General features: G+C 35.2%; 1 protein-coding gene across 3 annotated transcripts in view; it reads right to left on the bottom strand.

The window, feature by feature from the left end:
• WASL (WASP like actin nucleation promoting factor) overlaps positions 1–24,115 on the bottom strand; it is a 34,484-nt gene extending 10,369 nt beyond the window's left edge. Inside the window, exons 1-5 of one of the 3 annotated variants that reach the window (XM_039328363.1) lie at positions 21,240–24,115; positions 5,950–6,084; positions 5,293–5,379; positions 4,830–4,926; positions 855–878 (exon numbers count right to left, since the gene is read on the bottom strand). In XM_039328363.1, coding sequence (XP_039184297.1) covers positions 855–878; positions 4,830–4,926; positions 5,293–5,379; positions 5,950–6,084; positions 21,240–21,359 — 463 coding nt within the window. In that variant the 5' untranslated portion in view covers positions 21,360–24,115. Of the gene's footprint in view, positions 1–854; positions 879–4,829; positions 4,927–5,292; positions 5,380–5,949; positions 6,085–18,985; positions 19,168–21,239 lie in introns of those variants that run through there. The other 2 variants (XM_039328364.1, XM_039328365.1) reach the window with 2 other exon arrangements.
• Positions 24,116–25,111: the final 996 nt, after the last annotated feature.

Here is a 25,111-nt window from a genome sequence, read left to right as displayed (position 1 = left end):
AATTGCCAGGACCACAAGCTATGGTGAGGCACATATACTGGTAGGAGTCCTGCAGCATATACTGGTAGGAATCTTGTCTGGAGCTTGGAGGTTCGCCAAGAGCTCAGTAGCAACTAGAAGAGGAACAATCACACTGAAACGGCACCTCATCCCAAATAGTGCCAGAACTTTTGGAAAAAAGCAAAGGTTGTATGCTACTTTATAGACCTTGAGACTTTTGTTTCAACTGAGTATTAAAAGACTGTGCATAAAAGGACTATGTATTAAAGACCTATTTATGTGGCAACAGCAGCTTGCAAGTCCTCAAAGAGTGGAGTTGATCCTCTGCCATTGTTGGGGAAGGCATGTGCTCCTTCCACAAACTCGGACAATGAACCTTCGCCCTCATCCTACACCTGAGCTAGATATTATTGCATAAAGTATTATGTACAGAAATGCTAGACTGTAGTGTTTTTGGAAAACAAAGAATCTTCTCTCCTACTATGCTATATTACTTAAACTCATCAAAAGATGTAAACGTAGAATGCAATTTATTCTTACCAAACAAAACCAGATATTTTATTTTTTTTCCTACTTGTCAACTAAAATTTCTCAGTGAATTTTGAATTATAACAATCTATTGTTAATATGTTTAACGCAGGTTAAAGATGACTTAGTATGTTACGATACAAGTAGTATACATGTTTTATATTGTAAAAATAAAATTAAAATCATCGTAATTTGTAACTTTTCACTGTTGCATTCGTATTATCAACTGAAAATATGGGCACTCTAATCATTCTCAGAAATGCACATTAAAGATGGCAGTAATGTAACAATGATGATCATGTTATTGTTATTAATAAAAACCTTACCATTTGGTAGATCTCTCCTTTTTTCTGTTAGGAGGCAAAACACACAAGAATATCATTCCATTCATGCATGAAGTTAAGAAAAAAACTAATCAATATTTCATCCATTTTAGTAAAGGTTTTAAGTAATCTCTAATGGCCTGTAAATGAATCCAGATCCTCTAGATAATCACTCTACAGGACCACTATTAACTAGCTTAAAAAGTCAGTTTTCCAGTGTAAATGACAGTAAAAAAAAAGTGAGAGAAACACACAGACAACTTGCTGTCAAGAAGTGACATTTTTTCCCAAATTTCTCTCAATATTTTAGTAATTTTGGACAGTTTGCTGATCCATTGTTTCTATTCTACAAAAACAATACAACTGAATGTATGCAATTCTAGACAAGTAAATAAAAAGAGTAATCGAAAATGTAACATTCCTATAATTACCTCATTTAAAATATATATGAATTTTTAGACTTATAGTTCACAAATGTGTACATATCACACATTGTACCATATTAAAGAGAAGCAATGTGTTATATTGTGCAGTAAGATTTTTAACAATTAAAATGTTAGACCTACAGAAGTTACATATTTAAGAATAAGTGTGCAAGTATTTTATCTAAAACTTCAAAAATTTCAAATATATTATAAAAAGGATATGCACTAAACTCCTCCATCACTTATGCAAATTATATCCAAAAGGACCACAACAATGCACTAATTTTAAACTACTACATCTGAGTTCTTAATTTGAACAAAATAAAATTTAAGATGGATTTTAAACTTTTTTTCTACTTCACTGAAAGGCAATTCATCCTCAGTAAAATGCATTTAAACCTTTTTTAAATAAATAAATAAATGTGCAGTAATTTAGTCCCCCCCCCCCCAGTGGAACAAAACAAGTTATCTCCCACCTACATTTTGAAGCAACTCTGACATAGTTTATCTCATCATTCATAAAAAAAGAAAAAAAAATACATTTTGATATAATAAGGGAACAAAAACAGGATGCTCTGTCCCTTATTATATCATTTTTCATTCTAAAATCTTTATCTGTCAGTAAATCTATATTGTGAGAGTTATAGTGTTGGAAAAGGTCAGTTAGAATATAGAGTTCAATCTGCTACTTCATGCAGGAATTCATATTAAAACATTTATGCTAGAAGACTTGTGGAAAACTTTCTGTAATCAGAACGATATCCAATAGTGTAATACAGACTTAAGAGTCCCTCTAGTGGCTAAACAACTTCTGCCCATTATAAAGAAAAGAATAGGAAAGAAAAGAAAAGAAAAGAAAAGAAAAGAAAGGCATGACTAAGAACTCCAATAATATCTTTGCCGGAATAGATTTCAATTGTTTCCAATAAATTTTATCTTACGTTAATTTTTAAAACAAATTCTAAATTATATATTGTATGGAAAACACACAAACATATTTACCTACTAACATAATTCATATAAATAGTTTCTTAGAGAATGAGAGATTAAGGAATTTCCTATATATTATATAGCTGCTGGTATATATATTTACATATACATATATAAATACTATGTAATCTCTGCCCACTAGGTCATCACTACCCTTACCTAAACAGACAAAAGGAATGAGGGGAAAAAAGCAGTGGGAGCAGGAGTGACTTCTGACTCTCTGCCAGCTTTCCTACTGAGTTTCTTTGTGGGAAGCCAACAGGAGCATCAGAAATCAGTTTATCTTTCTTTCTTCCTCGTGCTGCCAGGTGGCGGAGAGAGCAAGGGGCACTTGGGGTATGGGTTGGAAAGGGGATGTCTGGGATGCAAGAGCTTCCATGTGGTTTGGGAAAGATGCATGAGCATGCACAAGAGATGCTGCATTGATCGAGGAAGGTATGCAGGTGGGCAGCAAGGACTGGGGAAGGGTGCACAAGAGAATCGGCATGGGTCAGGTGGGATGCAGCATTTTGATGGAAATCATACTTAATTCATAATGTACAGTAGCTGAACATTAAAAATTAGGCAAATGTATCTAAGAAGCTAGTTAATTTCAAGCGCCATCTAAGTACATTATAATGCAGAAAAAGATGAATGTAAACTAAAAATTCATGAAGAATTAACATATCTAGTTTTGCTTATACATAGTTTGTATGTGTGTACCTTTTTTATGTATGAGTGTATAAAATTAAACATGTATTTGTGGCACTAAAATACTATATATTTAGTAAGCTTTAAGTAAGTTAGGTACATAAAGCACCTGACCAGAGAGAAAAATATTAGGATATTTTTACTTCCTAACAAAAATGGTCTTCCAGCAGATTTCTTTTCCCAGCCTCTCTATTTTTTCATGTTTGTTTCAACTAACATGCCATATCTGGTTGCTTTTGAGCATGTTGAGTCTTGTGCCAAAGCCAAAGCAATTTATTTATTTATTTTAAACATTTTTTCTTTATATATCTTGGGTTTATCCTACTAGGTTTTCTGGTACCCCCGTTAATTCTCACTGGACCAATTTTGCTAAATTTCAGTTAGCTTTTATTATTTATTATTTAACTTTTCTAGGAAGGAATAATAATATTTAGTGACTTAATTCTATAATAGATTGCATAGCCACTAAAGCTAGTTGGTACTAAATTGTTCTAAAACTATCATGCACTGTGTAGAATGATCCATTTTGCACATATTCACATGTTCTCTTTTTTTAATTCAAATTATGAAAAGTAATTACTTGCTTATTAATACACAGAACAGCTTTCAAGCAATATTATTCCAAAAAACAAAAACAAAACAAAAATATTTTATGACAAGTTTTTTTTTTCCAAGCCTAATTTTAGCACAGGGGAAATAGGGGAAGTTTAGGAAGTATCAGCACTGGTCCAACCAACTTTATCCAATGCTGCTTTAGTACAGGTAGTCCCCAAGTTACAAATGTAATGGAACCTGCCAATTACATTCGTAACCTGAGGATTCATTGGAGTGAATCATGTAAAATGAACATGAAAACTCTCTACTTTCACCCATGCATTCGCTAATCAAATGCCCAGGTCATTAAGTATAAGAGGTATCTTTGGGGGAGAAGGCCATGGGTGGCCTAGTGATTGAACAGGCCACCTGCTTAAGACCACCCAAGGCCTCTCACAACCCATTGAGATACCTCATGTAATTGCTTCCCCCCCCACCATCCTGCTGCGCTGGGTTATTTATCTTGAGAAGATCTGTCTCCTCTCTGCCGTCGTTTCTTTGACGATTTTGCTTCCAGCATCCGATTGGCATGCAAATGCTTTTCGTATGCCGAGAGTGAAATGTTCTGGGTACCGTGATCTTGGGCTTCAGGGCACAAGATCACAGTGTCCAGAAACTTCCAGTCTCCACACAAAATGATTGCAAGCTGACAAGGCGCTTTGAGGCAGCGAATCACGCTGTCTCAAAGTGTCCCATTGGCTTGCAAACATTTTGTCTGGAGACTGGAAACCTCTGAGTGCCATAATCCCATGGCCTGAAGTCCTGAGAGATCATGGTGCCCAATATTTCACTCTCGGCATGCGAAAAACGTTTGCAAGCCAGTCAGATGCTGGAAGCGAAATCGTCAAAGAAACCATGGCAGAGAGGAGACAGATCTTCGCAAGATAAGTGACCTAGTGCAGCAGGATGGGAGGGGAGAAGCAATTGTGGAGAGCGGGGGGGGGGGGGATAGGCAGGATGAATGTTGCAGTGCCTCTGCGGTCGTTCATAAGGGTGAATGGCTGCTGTGGTGCTGCAACATTCATAGTTTCGGGATTGTGTCATAAATATTTGGGGGGGTTATCACGTAACTTCGAATGGTCACTAAGTGAACTGTCATAACTCAGGGATTACCTGTATTGGACAGACTCCATTAATTGAAAACTTGTTCAAGCCGAACTGTTATAAAGCAAAGTAGGGAGGGCACAGATTAATTGGGCATGACCACAGGCCAAAGGTTTTCTATTATAAGCTAGAACTACAAACAAGATAAACAAGTGCTGAAAAACTATATAAGTACCAGATTTTCTCTGCCGTCGTCCAAGTAGGTCTGTTATTGTCTTTTGGAATTTTTTAGCTTCTTCTTCATTAGCAAAATTAAGACCCACCTGACATGTCTGAAAAACAATAATGTTTGTGATCAACTTAAGATAGGGAATAAAGATGTACACTTCAGCAACTATATAAACAAAAAAAAACCACTGAAAAAAGCAGGCTTCAGATTTTGTTCCCATTATTGATTTCTTCTGGAATTAGGAATACTTTTATTCTGTTATAAGCTAACTAAAAATAACATTAAACATAAATTACATTTCAAGTTAAAAACCAGTCATACAGTTTTATTTGAACATTACAAAGTTTGAAAATTATCAATAGAAATATAGACATTAAGTAATATTACTTAATATTTCATAGATTACATTAAGAGATTAGATTTAACATAAAGTAATAACTTTTCCAAATTAACTCCTGAAAATACTTACATCTCCAGCAAAGGTATGAAAATATGCTCTAGGACTATTATATACAAAGTTATTATATAATTCTTGTTCCCACAATTGTTTTCCATCCTGCAAGAGTGATGAGGGGGCAGAAGGAGAAGGGAAGAAGATTGAGACAATAAATTATTATAAGCAAATATGTATAGATTTATATCTCCCCTTTGTACATTCTTAAGTTTTTATATTCTTTTTGATGACTTTGTTTCAGATTAAAATTCTATTCTTAAAACATAAAAATTAGCTTAAGTTCTTGGTAACTTGTACTTTTGTAGTATAAATCTGAAAATGTGCTACAATTCTCATGTAAACTTGTACTGTCTCAGAGACTATTAAAACAAATATGGACAAAATTCAAAAATAGGACATGTACCAGTGCAAACAGGCCAGATTTTTTTTTCTGAAGTTATAAATGCAAAAAACTAAGCTGTTTGTACTTTCAGCAAGAAAACAATATCTGCAATAGAATATAATATGAAAAACAAAAGTGCTTGCTTTATGCATACTTCTCTTTATCCTTATTGCTTTAGCAATTAATATTTAAACAATTTGTAATTATATGCAACTGCCTATGACTCAACATTTTCGTAAGATATAAACAATTGAAATATAAACTAAATATGGCAAAGGAACAGTTTTTACCTTGATATCGTATATTCTGATAAAATAGGACCTTTGTGGATTGTCTTTTACAAGGCAAGCTACACCACAGCATTTCTTTGACCACATAGCATTACGTTCTGCTGCATATATCTGAACGACCACAGAGCACATTGTCTAAAATAAATTTTAAAAAAATTCTTAGTTAAAATTTAGGTATTGACTTTCCATTATCTTCTCCATTAGTCACAAATAAAATCTTACAGAATTCATCTGATGAAAATAGTATTTTCAGGCAGATAATGCAATTTCTTTGAAAGTACAACAAAATGCCACAGGACTCAAAATAGTAAAATAATGTATTTGAAAAACATTAACATGAAGATACATCAACACCTCCCAACTTTATCTATCAAAATTATAACTCAGTAGAGTTCACCCCAGGTGTCATGGCGACACGGATGAAAGAAATCGGAGCTCCGTTTTCCTAGTCTGATTTCACTTCGTCTGGAGACCCAGAGAGGTCGGAAAGTCACCTTGGAGAGGCAGCAAGGAAGAAGGGAAATCTTGGGAGTTTTGAGCCAATGGCGGTTGGCCCAAACGGACCAAGGAAACTCTTTAAACAGGCAGGAGAAAGGCTGCCAGCAAATATGCAGACAGCCCAAGCCATAGACAGTCAGGGAAGAAGCAAAGAGCTGTGGCAGCGCCGCCGAACAGCTGACTGTCAACAATGTGTTTGATCTGGGTGAGATTGTTCTTTATTTCTCTTCCCTATGGACTTTTAAAATATAAATCCCTGAATTGGATAATTTTTAAAAGTAAAAACCCCAGGAAAACTTGGGAAGAAGAGAGTTAAAAGCAGCGAGAAATCTGAAATGGGGGAACAAAATTAAAGAATATAAAAAATATGCAGAAAAGATTTAAGACTGATTAAAAAAAATGATATTTTTTTTGGCTAACATTTTTGATTTGGTAAGAGCATTTTAAATAAAAGTTTTATTACTGGATAGAGACATTACAATTAATGAGGACATCTAGTGGTGAAGGAAGATGCTACAATACAGAAAGAATCAGAAAAGTGATGACCTTGAAACAACACCTGTGTTAAACAAAGAACATTCTGTGATTCTACAAAAGAAAAAACAAGGATTTTTTTTTAACTACATCTCTTAATTCTAGACATAACTATTATAGAAACTATTTAGAAACAGAGGTTTGGGTTTTTTTTTAAATATCTTTGAACTGAGAGAAATATCTGGATTAGACTTATGCAGTTCGTTTTTTTTTTTTAATGTTGGATTACAGCCTAAAGCAGTTGGCTCTTTTTAAATGTTGGATTACAGCCTAAAGCAATTGGCTCCTTTTTAAACTTGGATTATAGCCTAAAGCAGTTGGCTCCTTTTAAAATTTGGATTATAGCCTAAAACAGTTGGCTCTTTTTAAAGTTGGATTGTAGCCTAAAGTAGTGGGATTTTTTTTTTCTAAAATTGGATTATAGCTTAAAGCAGTTGGCTTGTTCCTTTTTTTTTTTCCTCTTCTTCCTGTGGATTTACAAAATTTGCCTGATTGAACAATGAGTGCATCAAACCTCACTAAAATTACAAAAAAATCTGCTTCTGCACCCTGTTCTGGAACATCTAGTCCCGCAAGTCAGGGATCTGTTGAAGCAATATTACGAGAGAAGGCAAACAATCTCCAAAAAGAGATGCACGCAACTTTACAACTAATGCAAGAAATGATGCACCAAGAAACAAAAAGCACTAATGACAGAGAATGAAAGATTAGAACAAGCAAATTAAAACTTAGAAGAAGCGGTTGCTGCCTTGGAAATGGAGAAAGCTGTACACTATTTGAGATTCCAGAACATACCCGAAGATAAAGAGGAAGATATAGCAGAAGTGATTATTAATCTATTAGCAGAGGTCCTAAAAATTGAAAGATTGGAGATGCAGCAAGAAGTGGATGGAATATTTAGAACAGTGGTTCTCAACCTGTGGGTCGCGAACCCATTTGGGGTCAAACGACCATTTTACAGGGGTCGCCAAATAACACAGTCCACCATTTTTTCCCCTTTTCCTTAGCTGTGCTACTCCCTTTTATTCTATTGGCTTTTGAAAGCCAATAGAATAGACTCTCTTGAATAGAGTCTAATTCTATTGGCTTTCAAAAGCCAATACGAATTGTCCAGGCTGTCTCTGCCCTGCTGAGCCCGCCAAAAGCCCCAGTCTGCAAACGCTTCGGCCGGCGCAGGGGGCAGCACCACGCATGTGCCATATTCCTGGGCAGGGAAAGTCCTTGACTTACGACTGGTTGGGTAGTCCTCGACTTACAACCGGTTGGGGTTGCGGCATTAAAAATGTTGAGAACCACTGATTTAGAATGAATTCAAGTTATGTGAGGAAACACAAACTTTCCAGAGAAGTCCATGTAATATTTATGAAGAAAACAACAAGGGATGAGATATTAAGAGTCAGAGATAACTCATTATAATAAAAAGATAAAGAAATAGTAGTGCTGAAACAGATTCCCAAGAGAATAAGGGATACTTGAAGACAATATCATTTCTTGACTACAAAGCTGATTGCAAAAGGAGTAAATTTTAGATGGCTGATGCTAGAAGTGATTCTAATCAATTGGAATAATACAAGATATCGATTGGATTCAGTGTGGAAGGCAGAGGATTTTGATGAAAGATATAGAACATTTCTAGGAGAAAGAACGCAATATCAACAAAAGGATGGAAAAAGCCAGAAACAGATAGAACAAACAATAGAGGAAACAATTACACAAATGGAAGAAGAAAAAGAGAAGATGAATCAAGAAGATGAGGGAACAGTAAGACAGCAGAGGATTACGAGATCAACAAAACCTAAATATAAGTAAATCAAAATGGAGAAGGAAAATGGAATTTTTTTCAGTGAATATAAATGGATTGAATTCCCCATCAAAAAGAAAAGGAATTTTCAAACAACTACAGAAATTAAACACTGATATAATTTGTTTGCAAGAGACACATAAAAAAGAACTTCGTAAATTTTTGGAAAATCCAAAACTTGGAAAACTTTGTTATAATCAGCCCAACAACAACAACAAAAAAAAAAAATAGGAGTAGTTATATATGTTAAAGAGACAATAGATTCCAAAATGATTTATGCAGATGAAGAAGGAAGAATAGTAATGGTAGAAATATTTTTAAATAAAAAAACAGATACTTTTGATAGCAATATATGCACCAAATAACAAACAAGAAAAATTTTATCAAAACCTTCACAGAAAAATAGTAGAAATGGAATATCAAAATATATGCTTAATTGGGGATTTCAATGTATGGGATACAACCAAAGCATATTTTCAAGGCGTAGCGATAACATACATGGCGGAAAAAAATAAAGAAAAGAGACAACAATGTCAGTTGTTAAGAGAATTTAAAATAGTAGATGGGACATTAGATTATAAAAGCAGTAAATCAGGGAAACAAGGAAGAAAAAGTTTACCTAAGACTTTTTTTTAACATGATAGAGAAAATTGGTATACAAGATATTTGGAGAGAAACGAACCCAGGAAAATCACAATATACATTTTATTCTAATAGTCATAAATCTTGGTCTAGAACTGATATGATTTGGATGACGCCTGAATTAAGGGTTAATATAGTATGCTGGAAATTGACATAGAATTAGGCATTTGGGCAGATCATAATCCTTTAAAAATGGTGTGGAAAGGAATGCAGAAAAAATTAAGATAGACTTTGAATCAATCTATGTTCAAAGAGAAAGAATTTATAGAATTAGCAACAAAAGGAATGGATTTTTTCCTAAAACAAAATAAAAAAGAAGATACAACATTACAAAATATATGGGATACAACCAGAGCATATTTTCAAGGCGTAGCGATAACATACATAGCGGAAAAAAATAAAGAAAAGAGACAACAATGTCAGTTGTTAAGAGAAGAATTTAAAAAATTAGAACTTGAACTACAAATAAACGTACAAAAGAAAATATTGAAAAGACAAATGGAAATAATAAAACAAAAATTAAATTTAATAGAATGAGGAAAATTGGCATAGCAAATTAAAAGAGCAAAGCAAAACTTTTTTGAAAATACAAATAAACCAGGAAGATGGTTAGCTTATAAACTTAAAAAACAGAAGGAGAAAAAATTGATAAACAATTTAGTAGATGAAAAAGGCTGTTTACAATTTAAAAATGAAGCAATAAAAGAGATAATTAAAGAATACTATGAGAAACTGTATGTTAAGGAAAAAACTCCGTGGGAGAAAATGACTCAATATATGGAAGAAAATAATTAACAAAAATTCCAGAAAATTTCAAAACTATGTTAAATGAAAAAAATAACAATGATGGAACTGACAGAGGCAATAAAAAGACAAAAAAAAAAATGAAATAACACTGGAACCAGATGGACTCCCGGCAGTTTTATAAATGTTTACAAGATACATTACCATTGAAAGATGTACCTAATGAACTTTATTGGAGGCAAAACTCCCAAATACACAGACAGAAATAAATGTTACTTTGATACCAAAAGAGGACTCAGATTTGACCCAGATAAAAAAAAACCTATAGACCGGTATCATCATTAAATGTGGACTACAAAATCTTCACTTCAATAATAGCTGAGAGACTGAAAAGATTTTTGACTCAATTTATACACCCAGATCAAAACAGATTTTTGCCAAAGAGACAAAAAATAATTTGAGGGTAATACTAGACATATTGGAATATTATGAACTGCATCCAGGGAAACAACTGGCATTATTATTTTTAGACGCCCAAAAGGCATTTGATAATGTTTCTTGGCAATTTATGATTCGACAACTAAAAACAATGGACTTTGGTCAAAACTTTATAAATACGATTCAGACAATGTATCAGAAACAAACAGCAAAATTATAAATGGGGATTATACAGAGAATTTTGATATACGAAAAGGCACAAGACAAGGATGTCCATTATCCCCATTGCTATATATCTTAACTTTGGATGTTTTAAATAGAAATTAAAGGACTGAAAATAAAAGGTGAAACCTACAAACTGCAAGCATTTGCAGATGATTTGGTATTCATTCTAAAGGAATCTTTAGAGACAATTCCTAAACTGTTGGAAAAGATAGAACATTTGGAGATATAGCAGGATTAAAGATAGAGAAAAAATTAAAGTGATAGATAAAAATCTTACAGATAAACAAAAAAAGCAATTATCAGAAAAAATGGAATTGCAAATAGTCAAAAAGGTCAAATACTTGGGAATATATTTGACAGCAAGAAGTTCAACAATAAAAGAAGATAACTATATTAAAGTGTTAAATCAAATAAAGCTTGATTTGGAAAAATGGAAGACTCTGCAACTGTTGATGTTAGGAAGAATTGCTACGGTGAAAATGAATATATTACCAAAAATACTATTTTTGTTTCAAATGATACCTATAAAATTGGAGAAAAAATTCTTTGAAGATTTAAACTGTCTAATTCAAAAATTTATCAGGCAAGGAAAGAAAGCTAGAATTAAATTGAAAATATTACAAGAAGTCAAGGGAAATGGAGGTTTGGCTTGCCAGAATGGGTTTTATATTATCAAGCATCAGTGCTAACATGGATAAAAAAAATGGATAACTCTTAGAAATAAAATATTGCTATACTTGGAGAACATGACCTACAACTTGGTTGGCATGCTTTTTTATGATATGGAAAAAATAAAATACATACCACCAAAATCACTATATTAGAAATGCACTATTATTAACATGGGAAAAATAAAATGTAAAATTTATTTGAAAATTCCAGGATGGCTTTCAACAATGGAAGAATTTGTACATCCAAATCTAGTCAGTCTCGATAAAATATGGACATACAAAGATATTCTAAACTCTGAAGGGAACTTAAAATCCAGGCAAGAGATGGAAAATCAGGGTATCGATTTAACAGTGGTCACATTTACAAATGCAAGTCAGATATGACAAAGATATTAAACAGTATGGATTTTATAAAGAGCAGACTATGTTTGATCAGACATTATTAACTTCCGATGAAAAGTTAATTAAAAATGTACAATTTCTTATTAAATCTCAAAATGGAAGATGAACAAGTAAAAGAGACAATGACAGTATGTGCAAAGAATTTTGGATATAATATAGACTTAGAGAAGTGGCAAGTCTGTGGAAAAGAAACTATAAATTGACAATGTCAGCTTCATATAAAGAAAACTTATATAAAATGTTCTATAGCTGGCACTTGCCACCAACAAGACTAGCAAAAATATTTAAAAATATGTCAGGGAAATGTTGGAAATGTAAACACAAACCAGGTACTTATTATCATATGTGGTGGTCATGTGTTAAAGCAAGGAGATATTGGACAATAATCCATACTTGGTTAGAAAAAATGTTAGAGAAACACATAGACTGTAAACCTGAATTTTTTTTTCTAGGTATAATACCAGAAAAACTTGATAAGCAAAGTACATATTTGATCCTACATGTGATAACAGCGGCAAGAATTATATTTGCACAATACTGGAAGAACGAAGAAATACCACAAGAAGAAATAATCAAAAAAATACTAGACTGTGCAGAAATAGACAGACTTACTTTAAGGTTGAAAGAAAAAAAAAATCCAGAATATTTTCAAACTTGGGAACTATTTTATCAATGATTTAGAGATTAGGAATTTAATTTGTATTAGTGAATAAGATACTCAGACAACATGTTTTTGCTGAATGATTACTACTGAATTCTGTTAAAAATAATTAATAAAACTTTATAAAAAACAAAATTATAACTAGTAAATATTGATTGAACCAAAAGTTATCTGCATACGGTGAATATCATTTTATTAGTATACCAGTTATTTTATGCACTTTATCCAAGTTGGGCAATTCAGAGGAGAAAAAGAAATAGAAATGATAGAAGACAGTCCATTTTGTACATTAATGTATTAATGTATACACCAAGCATTACCTTTGGCTAGGGACATAGATAAAAGTCTATTGTCTGTTAAAATTAAACAATACAGAGCAAGAAATTAATTCATAATATTTTAAACCAAATCCTGTTTGACTTTTTTTAAAACACTGTACAAAATTTGTATAGGTCTGTACATGATCTTCATTTGGCTTTGGACCACCAACAGCTATTCGCTGAACTATAGCATGGCACTTATATCAACAAAATGATTAAAATATTAATAGACAATTGACATAATTCCCTGGTAGAATCCTTTAAAAAAAATTGCTGTGAAAACTAGTATTCTTGTTTAGATTTCTGTATTTTTTTTGTTAATGTTATATAACAGTGGTGGCGAACCTATGGCATGGGTGCCACAGGTGGCACTCAGAGCCCTCTCTGTGGGCACGTGCACTGTTGCCCCAGTCCTGGGCCTTCAACTGGGTTTTATAAAACCTTTTTGCTTTAGGCCTCCACCACCGTGTACAAAAAAAAAAAGGTTCAATCAATCAGTCAATTTCAACTTCTTGCGAGAAAAAAGATCTTGTAAAGTTATAATTCATTGATTAAACATTTTAGTCCCACCCAGTCTACTGTTACCACCACAGCCACGCCCACCCAATGGGCCATACCCACCCAGCACCCGATGATGCATAAGTGGGTCTTAGGTTGTAGTTTGGGCACTCAGTCCCTAAAAGATTCGCCATCACTGTTATATAACCACATAAAGGCTAGGCAGGATATAAACGTTTAAAACAAAGCTTGATAGTCAACAGAAATAAAACCAGCCTTTCAAGCTACAATGGAACATTAATTTAGCAGGACTACAGTACATAATATGGTAACCAGACTTATTTTGATATTTTGTTCTTCAACTGGCAGATTTTATATGCTACAAAACTAAACGAGTGGAGACATCCTACAATGAAAAAGTTGACTGGCCCACTTTTTATCCATAAAAAGCAAGCTATAACAACATTTTCCATTTTAAAAATCTGAAGTGTGCAAAATTATAATCTTAGTGTCCACAACAGAATTAGTAAATTTTCTAATTTAAATTCCTGCAATTCTTGTGCAGAAGTTATCACAGAGCTTATCAAAATTAAACAATTCTTGCATGTTACACAATGTTTCCTTTTGAAGATATTTTCTAGTAGATCTTTTATTTCCCACAAAGAAAATCTCTTCCTTTAATATTTGAAGTGACAAAGTCATGCTCTTTCAATATAAACTACTGGCCAGAAAAAAGGAAGTTCATTTGTGGTATTTCACTCAAAGCCACACTATTGCAGGATGTTTGAAACTTTCACAGTCTTAACCACAGAGGTCAAATACTATTTTAGTATTGCAGTCTATACAGTGATGCCTTTTTTGACTTTAGAACTGCAATGCAGGAAATAATTTCAAGATGATTTGGCTAAAAGTGTGGAGTGAAAAACTGGATTAAGAATATTTTCTGGAGAAAAAGGATTTGCTCAAATTACATTCATGTTTTTTTTCCTCAAAAATCTAGTAGTTATGCATTGGCATATTGGAAATAAGAAGTCATACACTAAAACCATTTTTAAATACATGCACACAGCCTCATATTTTTGACCTTCACAAACCTGTAAAGCAAAGCTGAAGTAAGATCATAAGCACAATCATGGTTTCACTTAGCAACTACTTCACTTAATAAATGAGTTGCCAGTCCCAAATGTGATCATTAAATGAAGATATCTGTGTTTGTGTGCATTTGTTGAAATGTAGCTTTTTTTCCTAAACTCTACAGATGCCTTGTGAAGGAAGAAGCAACCCCTTACTTATTATCAGAACTTTTCAGCATGATATCCTCAAGAAAGGCTAGGAATCAATTCCAATACTATGACCAACACTCTCACAAACTAGGATTTTTGCAACTCGTGATTCAACATATTTGGAAGCACTTCTGGATGTTACTCAAGTAAAGAGTTCTAAAAAAATGTAAAGCCTCACTTTGGTTGAGCTTGATTTGTGATGACTTAAAAGTTTCTTGACAATAATAGATTTGCCAATGCCTTGTTCTATTGTTTTGTTTTGTGATTCACAATCTAGCCTACAACTGTAGTACTTCCTAATGGTTTCCCACCTATGTACTAACTAGAGCTGACATTTCTCAGCTTTCTGAGATCAGTGTCGAGACTTAACTAAGTATAACTTTCTACATCAGGACAAATATATCAGTCTCTGTAAAAAAGAATATGTGGGCACAAATTTCACATTTCACTTGACAAAATCCAAAATTAGGGGCAAGGAGAACTATTTCAGTTCTGTATTACATGTATTAATCAAGTCATAATGCAAACATATCTTTCTTGTTATCTCAACTAATTTATAAACAGACACAATTCAGTAATTACTGCCTATTCTGAATTTTTTTCTGACTCACTGTTTATAAAACCACTAATACTAATCTTTGGTATAACGCCTAATTTGGAATAAAATTTCATAAACTGGAACCACTTTTTATAATAGTAAATTTGTTAGAGGTGCAAGAAATTGTTTGGGGTTTATCTTAACAATACAGGCTAAAATAGTTACCCTTTATTAATCAAAGAACTCTGAAATGATTAAACAAAATGGGAAAGTAGCAAATGAAAATCAGTATAAATTAGGATGACAGAAAACAAGGAAACTCCTACTGGTTTCACTTGTTCACTGATTTTAAAAAGGCAATTCTGGAGGTTTAGTGTAGTGTTGGATAAAGAAACAACAGAAAGAAAGAAGATAAAACAAGGCTTCATACAGGTTACCAATCTCAGGCAACTCCTTGGTTTACTGAGATAGTGAGGAATTAAATTGATGAAAGAACACCTGGAGCAACAATAGCATAAAATTAAAAGTGGATATGACCATGCACTGATACAAACTTATGTTCAGAACCTACTTGGTGATGATAAGAATAATACAGCACTTGCTCTTTCCCATGCTTAACTTTATTTAAGAGGAAATAAACCCTCATAAAAATCATGACAAAGCAAACATGGCTTCTTGCAGGTGAGGTTACTTATATTTCCTTTGGTTTGGATGCCAGTTAAACAAATAAAGGAGAATATTTGTAGCTCAAAGTTGACATGAAGGATCCTTGGCACTCTCTGAGCTTGCTTGTTTTCTTGCAGATGTTTCATTACCCAAACTAGGTAACATCATCACTGATAGACTAGGTCCCAAGGAGAGGTGGTATATTTCAGTGTTCCAAAAATCATTCCCATAATCTTCTCTTTTGTATCATAAAACTCAATGTAAATGTTTCTCCAGATTTCAGGTTATCTCAATCTCTGGTCTAACTCTATACAATTAGTAACAGAGAGGTGATAAATGTCTTTATAATATTCTTTTTGAAAATGAAAAAAAAATGTTCAATTTAGTTTGGTCATCCCTACCCTGGCAATTTTTTCAATATTCACTATGGAAGAGAAAAGAGGCAGCAAACAGCAGCTACTCTGATAATCAGAGAAATCCCACACAGTAAATTACTCTTTAGAAAAATGTACAGAAGCTGCAAACCCTTAATTAATAAGTAACACAAGCATGTAAAAGATTAAAAAGAAAACAGAACAGTATTTAAAACATTAAGGTCACATGGAGTACATATTCACTTTTTTAAAACAAAAGTCCTCTGGGGAAACATACATGAAATATAAAAAATGTTTTTATTTATATAAAAGCCCAAGCAGTAAGAACAAAATGCAAATGTTCTATAGAAACCTCAAACTATTTAATTTTATTGATAATGGGAGTATTACATATTATTGTAGGTCAATAATAGGACTTTTGTTTTTAAAAAGTTATGGTTAAATGGCTAGTGGAGCACTGAGACAATGCTCTCAAAAAGAAATTGCCTTTTCTTGTTAGACAAGTATTATTGCAAATATTGCTAGATTATGAATCCCAGCCTTGCTTCTATCTGCATCCAATATGTTTGAATGTAAGGCTGATACAAATGGAGCAAAACATGCAAAAATATCATTGTGGCTGAATATTTATTAAAGTAATACCTTTTATTATCTATACATTTAAGACACTATCTTAATACTACATTTATTTATTTAATATATATGCTGCCTGTCTTACTAGTCAAACTCTGGAGTTTACAGTGGCAAAAAGAATATAAAAGCACTAAAATTAACAATTACATAAAGATCACAAGAGCATGGATGGTACAGGGGTGGGTTTTTGTTTCTTATTTCATAAATCACCTGCAGAGGTGAGATGGTTCCTCAGATAATCTAATGTCATGCCATAAAGAGTTTTAAAAGTGATAACCAATATACTGAACTGGTCCCAGAACCAAACTAGCAACTAATAAAGCTTGTATAACAATGATGTTATAGAGGCCATGCAAGAGGCCTCCAGTATTGTCCATGCCAGTGCATTTTGTACCAATTGTAACTTCTGAATACTCTTCAAGGGTAGTTCTGTGTAGAGCGCATTCCAATAATCCAATTATTATCCTATTACGTCTAGGCAATAGATGTTCTTTCACAGAATTTGGACTATTTGACAATTACATTGCATAGTGACATAAGGGTGATAGAGAATACAACAAAAAGCATAGCCGTGGACTTAAGTATTTGGAAAATGTATAAAATTCCAAGGCAACAATACAAAACATAATGCTGCCCATCCCATGAATTCATGCTATTCCTACATATTAGGCATATATAAGGAATATAAACCATATGCTAAATAAACTAGGAATGTATAGTGGGCCATGATTAAAAACAATCAATATTAGACATGACTGGTTGCTAAGCACCTGGACAGCAGTTATGTGACTGTGGAGCACTCTACAATGGCCGAAATCTCAAGGATTGGTCATAATTACCACTGGTTTAGCATTGTTGCAAGTTTTAATATTTGCAAAGCAAGTAGTCATTAAATGAGGATTACCTGTATTGAGCTCAATAAGGGATCTGTTATTATTGAATAAGATGCTAAATGCCTTTACTTTATCCAAACAGCATTTGTTATAATTCAAGAAGTCTAAAGTGTATTGTTGATTTAGAAAACGCCAGACTATTTGTCCAAAATTGCCTACTCTTGAAAAGTGATTCTTCAGATTCTCGAAGTAAAATCTTTTCCATTATGTATTCTTTTAAACTGATGCCAGAGAACTGAACCTAACCTTTTTGCATGCTGAAGATATTATCTATCAGTTATAGTTCATATCCCCTCTAACACACTGATTTTCACTTGCATTATAATTCTAGATCTAGCAGTCCCAAAGTGAAAGTGATTGGTTATTTTATTTGCAGCTAGAAAATAGTATAACACAAAAACACCTATTCCAGATAGAACCATGTTGTCCAGTAGGTCTATCCAGAAAGGGGTGGTTAAAGAGTACCACTTCCAAATGAGATCAGAACAGGAGAACAAGAATAAGCTGCTGCTCTATGTCCTTTGCAATACAACAATCTGCTTCCTGAAATCTGAATGGTGTCCTCCCTGATAAACTTCCTGAGAACTCTGAAGTCAAAACTCTTTCACACAGCTTTTATTGTATAACTAGAAGGTAACATTAAGGAACACAGAGTTTTAGCAAAGGTAGATAATGTGTGCATGTTACTATTTATGGTTTTATAACTCTATAAACTGTAAGTGTACTGTCAAATACTCTTAATATATCAGTGATAGAAATACTTTTTATATTACTATATAGTGTATACACATACATAAAATTATGTATTAATTAATCATTAAGCAACTAACCCATGGGCAATTTGTTTTTAATAAGTGTAAGTTTTACACTAAAATATACAATTATTTTAAAACAGTTTTAAAGAGGTTTTCAGCAATTTTTTGTATATGAGGAAGAAATTAATCATATAATCATATAATCCAATGTATTTTCAAATATTTCAAGTGTCATCACATAGAATATGAAATATTTTCTCCAAGTCTTCTAATTTTATTAATACTATTTTATTTATCATACTGTAGTATATTACTGCACCCAAATTGCTTTTCTTTAAATTCTCTACCACTGACCACACAAATTTTCCAATTTTATGTATTATTTTATTGATTACATTTGCATATAAAACAATTCTGTAGATAAAAGCATGTTTGTTCTTTAAATAATGCACATACTTACAGATGGGTCATTTTCTTGTTTTCAACTTGCACTAAATTAGTGAAAATCTATGCAGCTCAGTAATAGAAATGGCTCTCCACATAAAGGAAATCTTTTCAACAAACTTGGACTTTGTTGGAAGTAAAACTAGTACTTCCTGAGGGCAAAGCCTGTGAACTTTTCCACTCCCCACTAAAGAGAGGAGAATGTAACATTCTAAAAGAGATTTTAAAAATCTGTGAAGTGTATTAAATTTTGGCAAAGACATTTTTAATGCTAATTTTTCTCCTCTCTGAAAAAAGTGGCTTGCGAGTAATATTATAGTACAATGTTAACATTTAGCCACTTGGCCAACAGTATTTAAAATAAAATTAGTATGATAATCAACATGTTTATTCTCCCTACCTGTAAGTCGGCATTCCCAGAAAAAAAGTAGCTCATGTTCATTAGAGTTTTCAAAAACTACTTTATCTCTGCAAATTCCCATTAATACCAGAAAAAGACATAATATATCTAGAGTGCAAACCTGGCCTTAATGAAATGTGAATTACAGATTACGACCTGTGACTGAATGACAGATTATGATCTGTGAATCTTCTTTACTCATCTAATCTCATCAGAAACAAAAAACTGGATTTTCCATCCAGACCACTATACTATTATAATCTTTACTGATCTTACAGTGGGCAAGGTATTTGCAAATCTGTAGTCAACTACTTGATAATAAGTTTGCCCTTTCTGTTATAGTGGGAAAAAACTTTAGCAAAACCAATTTCTGCCAATAAACAAAAACCCTTAAAGCAGTGTTTCTCAACCTTGACAATTTTAAGGCATGTGGACTTCAACTCCCAGAATTCCACAGCCAGCATTGCTGGCTGTGGAATTCTGGGAGTTGAAGTCCACATGCCTTAAAATTGTCAAGGTTGAGAAACACTGCCTTAAAGGAAACAGAACATATCCAAGGTGCTTTATTCATGATTGTATTTTTTTTAAATGATTTGGAAGAGGAAAAGTTTGACTGCCAATCCATGTGGAATACGGATTAATTATTTAGTAATCTAAATGTCGGTCAGCTCAGAAATAAGAAAAGGCCAAATTTAAATGCAAACTATTTCAATATAAAATACCATTATACAGATTTTATATGAAAACTTGCTAAATCAAGACATAGCAGCATAAAGTCTCCTAATAGCTATATGAGAACTACCAACATTTCAGGGATTCTCAGTTGTTTTTCCCCCCACTAAAATATATTTTCAGGGGAATTTTGTATATGCTCTTGCAAATCTATTGCTCAAATGGGAACAGAATTCAGAGCACTATTTTCATTTCAGAGTTCATTTCCTGAAAGTTCAGAAACTACTCAGGTATAAATTTATTCTAGCTTTCTATGAGTAGCTGAACTTTTCCACACAAAAAATTGCAACATCTCCATTGCTGACACACACTTATTGAAAACCACAGAGCACTTCCGGCATACTCTGAAATAATACCTGTTGGAAAAAGGAAGTGGACGAGAAAATAATCTCTTAACATAGCAATAACTGAAGAGCTCCCCAGCAAAGCTAAACAGCATCTGCCTGAAACAAGCCACAAGGGTGAAAGATTTGTTTGGAAGTCTCCTAGCCAGGTTTCTTTCTTTCAGCAAAACTACAGCGGATCCAATGGGCCGAGTCTAGTCAACAGGCTCTACCTCCCTTCCTGTTGCTTGGATTCACAGCCTTCACCTGTACCCAGTATTTATCCCACTCTCACGAGCTCAAAAAAAGACCGCTGAAGCGTTCCCCTTGGAGAGCAAAGGCGTGCATCTTTTTCTCGCGCACCCCCCATTTGTCCCTTTTCAGTATAAATTTAGACAAAGCTGTTAGGGGTTGATTTTCCACCCCCGCCCCAACAATACAGAGCCGTGAGGAAGAATACAGAGGAAAAAGGAAGCAAGCAGCTGTTCCGTGGGAACGGCCCCAGCCAGGGACCTTCTGGTCTCTCCAAATTCGAAGTAAGCCAGCAACGGAAAGGAAATAAAAGGGGGGGGGGGAACTGGCAGTCTTCTTGCATCATCACGCCTCCCACTTGGAGCAGCCCGCTTCTCCTCCGGCAGATGGAAGTCACCCCCTTCTGCCCTGAACCCCCTTCCTGAGAGGTCAATGCAACTGGCCGCCCGGGACACGCGTAGGCAAACCCTCCCCCAGGCGCCCCCACAGGATTGGCCGGGCCTCCCCCCGAGGCAGTCAGGCCCAGCCAGCAGGGCGAAGCCTCCTTCCCGTCCGCCACTTACCACGCATTTCTTTCCAAGGAAGCCGAAGAGGCTCTCGTTCTCCTGCGGGGTGAGCAGCATGGAGCCCACGTTGGAGACCCTCCGCGGCGGCGGGTGCTGCTGCTGCTGGCTGTTGTTCATAGCGGCCGCCACCGGCGCCCGGCCGGGACTGCCAACCCCTCCGCCGGCTTCGCAGCTGGCTCTGGCTCGTCTGGGGGTCAGGCCCCGCGTCCCCTGGAGGGTGGCGGCCAGAAGCCTGTCTCCCCGCGCTATTGCAGCAACATCGGGGCCGCGACCTGAGGGGGCGCCACGGCGGACCGAGGACCAACTCCTGAGGGGCTCCTGCGAGCGAGCGGAGCGGCCGGAAAGTCCCGCTCTTTGCCCTCTGCGCGCCTTCCGCCGCTCTCCCGACAGGCACTAAACTTCCAACTTCTCCCCGGCGCCGGCCGTGCAATCCAACATGGCAGGGAGCGGAGGCGCGGGCGAGACCAAACGCCGCGGAGGGATAGGGGAGGACGCGGGGTCGAGACGCCCCAGGCTGCCTGGCCCGCGTCGCCGCTTCTCGGCCCGGCGCCCCCCTGGTTGGACTCTCTTCTCCGCCGGTCCGGAGAGCGTTGGCGGGGTGGCCCGCGGCTGAGCTTCAGCGCAAGTCCCAGTGGCGAGCACAGGAGTCGTGCTTTCTGTGGCCTCCCCCGTTAAATACCGGGCGAGCCAGGCCGGGCTCATTCCCGGCCTTGTCATCCAGGAAGTCTGGATATTGGCGGTGGCGGAAGGCGGAGGAAGCGAGTGGAGATGCCGCGGGCTTGCAGAGGCGACGCGCCCCGCGATTTCTGCAATTCTACCACACAGAACTTGGGGCTGGTGGCGTGAAGCGGGGGTTTGCGCTCTTGTCACCTGCCTGCCCCTGGCTTAAAGCCTCCGACAACCCTGTAGACGTAATTGTGCCTCTAGACTGAAAATGGTTGCTGTTATAAATCCGACGATTCCTTTAATTTCTACAAAAGAGTTGGCGTACACTATGTGGTGCCTTCGATAATGGATGTTGGGCTTTGCTCACTTCGAGGCATGGCAACGTCTAATTCAAGAGTTAAGGTCCTAAATCATGGTTAAACGAGATTAAAATACCTTAAAAATGTGGGAACTCGGATCGCGTATTTCCAAATAGAGCAGAGTTTCTCAACCTTGACAAATTGAAGGTGTGTGGAATTCAGCTCACGACATGCTGGTTAGGGAATTCTGGGAATTGAAGTCTACACATGTTTGAATTGCCAAGATTGAGAAACGTGATGTTGAGGTTCTAAAGTTCCAAACGAACGGAGGGACTTATACACCGAACTGAGATAATTGTTTTGTTGTAAGTTTCATCCTTGGCTTTATGGAATTCCTGGATTTTTATCTAGATGCATCTTCATGTACTTGTGAACATTGCTTGCATCTGGCTGAGGAATTCTGGGAGTTGAAGTCCATGAATCAAAAGGGCCGAGTTTGGTTTTAATCATATAAATCACAGATGTGGCCTGTTCTGCATTGAAAAAAACCAATCTTTGAAGATACTCATTTTTGGAAGGAAACATTGGTAGTAATCTCAAACTTCAACCATGTTCAATCTGCAGTACTGACAAATGATAAAAACTAATTGGATCTAATATTTTGCATTGCTCATAAAATGGTCAGGATTATTACAGGATGATTATTACAATCTTCAAAATTCTATAGCTAATAAAAACTGTCACTATGCACAGACTACTGTAAAAATCAGAAAGCCAAAATCTCATGATACAGAGAGAGAGATTCAGGGAACAAATCCATACAAAGTTTCAATTGTTTTATGAGCCACAAAAACTAATATATGTTTTATGATACAGCTGTGCTTTTTTTAAAAAAGAAGACACAAAATGTAGTCTATTGCAGTTTATAAACTTTTATAACATTTGCCATGGCACACAAACCTAAAAGCAGTGGTTCTCCTTTATGCGTAAGGGTCCACCAAGAACCATTTAGTTATAGTACATGTCCGTGATGATAGAATTAATCACACTCAAAAACCTGTTGAATAATATGTGAGGGGGATCTGAAAGAAGGTTTCACATATCTTCATGTAACAGTTGTGATAATTTAATAAAGGTTAATATTAAGCTGACTTGTGTTACTGAGTACTGAGGAGACCAAACTGGCCTACAAGAAAGACCAAATGAAGAATAAGAAGTAGACATAGCAAGGAAAAATACATGACCAGTATAAAAGCAGCAAAGCAGATAAGAAGACCTGACAAAAGCTAAGAACAGGAAAGATGAAAGAGACAGAAGGACTAATTCTGACTGCAAGAATTAATTCAAGATTAATTAAGACTAATTCAAGACCAAATCTTGAGAACAAATACATAAAAATTGAGAAGATAAAAAAGAAACTGAATCACCCAGTTAGCTGCTGCAAGATCGCACAGACTACAAAGAATAGCGTGATGAAGTAGCAACAATGGTATGTTGGAATATTTGCAAAAAATGCCATTTTCCATCAAAAAAGTACTACTTTGTCTACTTCAAAATAGACAAAGTAATAGAAAATGAAGACGCTAAAGTCCTTTGGGACTTAAGAATTCATACAGACAACCACCTGTTACATAACTCCCCAGACTTAACAATTGTTGATATAAAGACAAAAAATGATATGGATAATGAATGTGCAGCATCTGGTGACAGCAAAATAGAGAATTGGAGAAAATCACAAAATACAAAGACCTGCACATAAAGCAACTGTGATGAAAGAAAACAAAGATACCATCAATAGTAATAAGTGCCATGTGTGCAATTCCAATAGAGCATCACTTGAACCCTATTGGCAATGACAAAATCATGTCAATGTAAGCAGCCTTACTGGATAGCTTACATCCTGCGTTAATACTTTTAATTCTATCAAACAAGAACATCTGCCTATCTCAGGTCTTTGGGAAGGACTTGATAGGTGGATAAAAATATCAATAATTATTAGAAATAATCTAATAATGATAGCTTTTTCACTGGTTCATTTCCAAAGGGAAAAAATTAAATCCTGTTGAAAAGCGTACCTTGTATCCTACACGTCCAGAGTGTTCTAACCTACATTTGCTTATTTAAGAATATTCACTATCACATTGATCTTTATAGAAATAGTGACCAAGTTCACATGTGATTCACAAAACTTTAACAGGGTCCCTGGCTATACTCACACACATCCTAGAACCTATCAACAGGCAAATTTCTAGTGATGGAAAATTGGATGCATTGGAGTGAACTTTCTCATGGAACCCCAGTAAATTCTCATGGGACCCTTGGATTCTGTGCAACCCAGGTTGGAAAGTTTTGCATAATGCTCTGTTTACACCAAAATGCTTTGGTTCTCATAAGACACTACTAAGCACATTAAAATCTGATTACTGGTTTGTTTGAAGCATTATGGCTCAGTACAACATTAGATTCCAGCTAATTTCTTCCTTGATAAAGTTAAAGGAAAGGCACAGTATGTTTCAGTGCATTTCTTTATTATATTTTTATACTCTTAGCCCTGATATTGAAAAATTAATTCTATGGATTCAGGCCTACTAAAAGTGGAGATCTACCAAGAATTCTTATCAACAAAACAAAAAAATGAGGAAAAAAGGATGAACTTAACACTGCAGTATGCTTTAATTATATTAAATTATATTATAATTATATTCAGAATACAGATAGTCCTTGATTACAGCTGTAATTGAGCTTGGAATTACAGTTGTATGTTCTGGCAGTTGACTGATTTGATGACTCTTTTTGAACACCACAGTTGCTAAGCGAACTCGTTTTCTTCAATGACCGTTTTTTGCCAGATGCTGGAAGTAAATGCCAGAAACTAGTAAAACCCACCAAAAGTCATCATCACAT

Source organism: Crotalus tigris, unplaced genomic scaffold (genome assembly GCF_016545835.1).
Source record: "Crotalus tigris isolate CLP2741 ecotype Arizona unplaced genomic scaffold, ASM1654583v1 scf7180000024375.2447938, whole genome shotgun sequence".
Lineage (NCBI taxonomy): Eukaryota > Metazoa > Chordata > Lepidosauria > Squamata > Viperidae > Crotalus > Crotalus tigris.
This window is presented reverse-complemented; position numbering and strand designations above follow the sequence as displayed.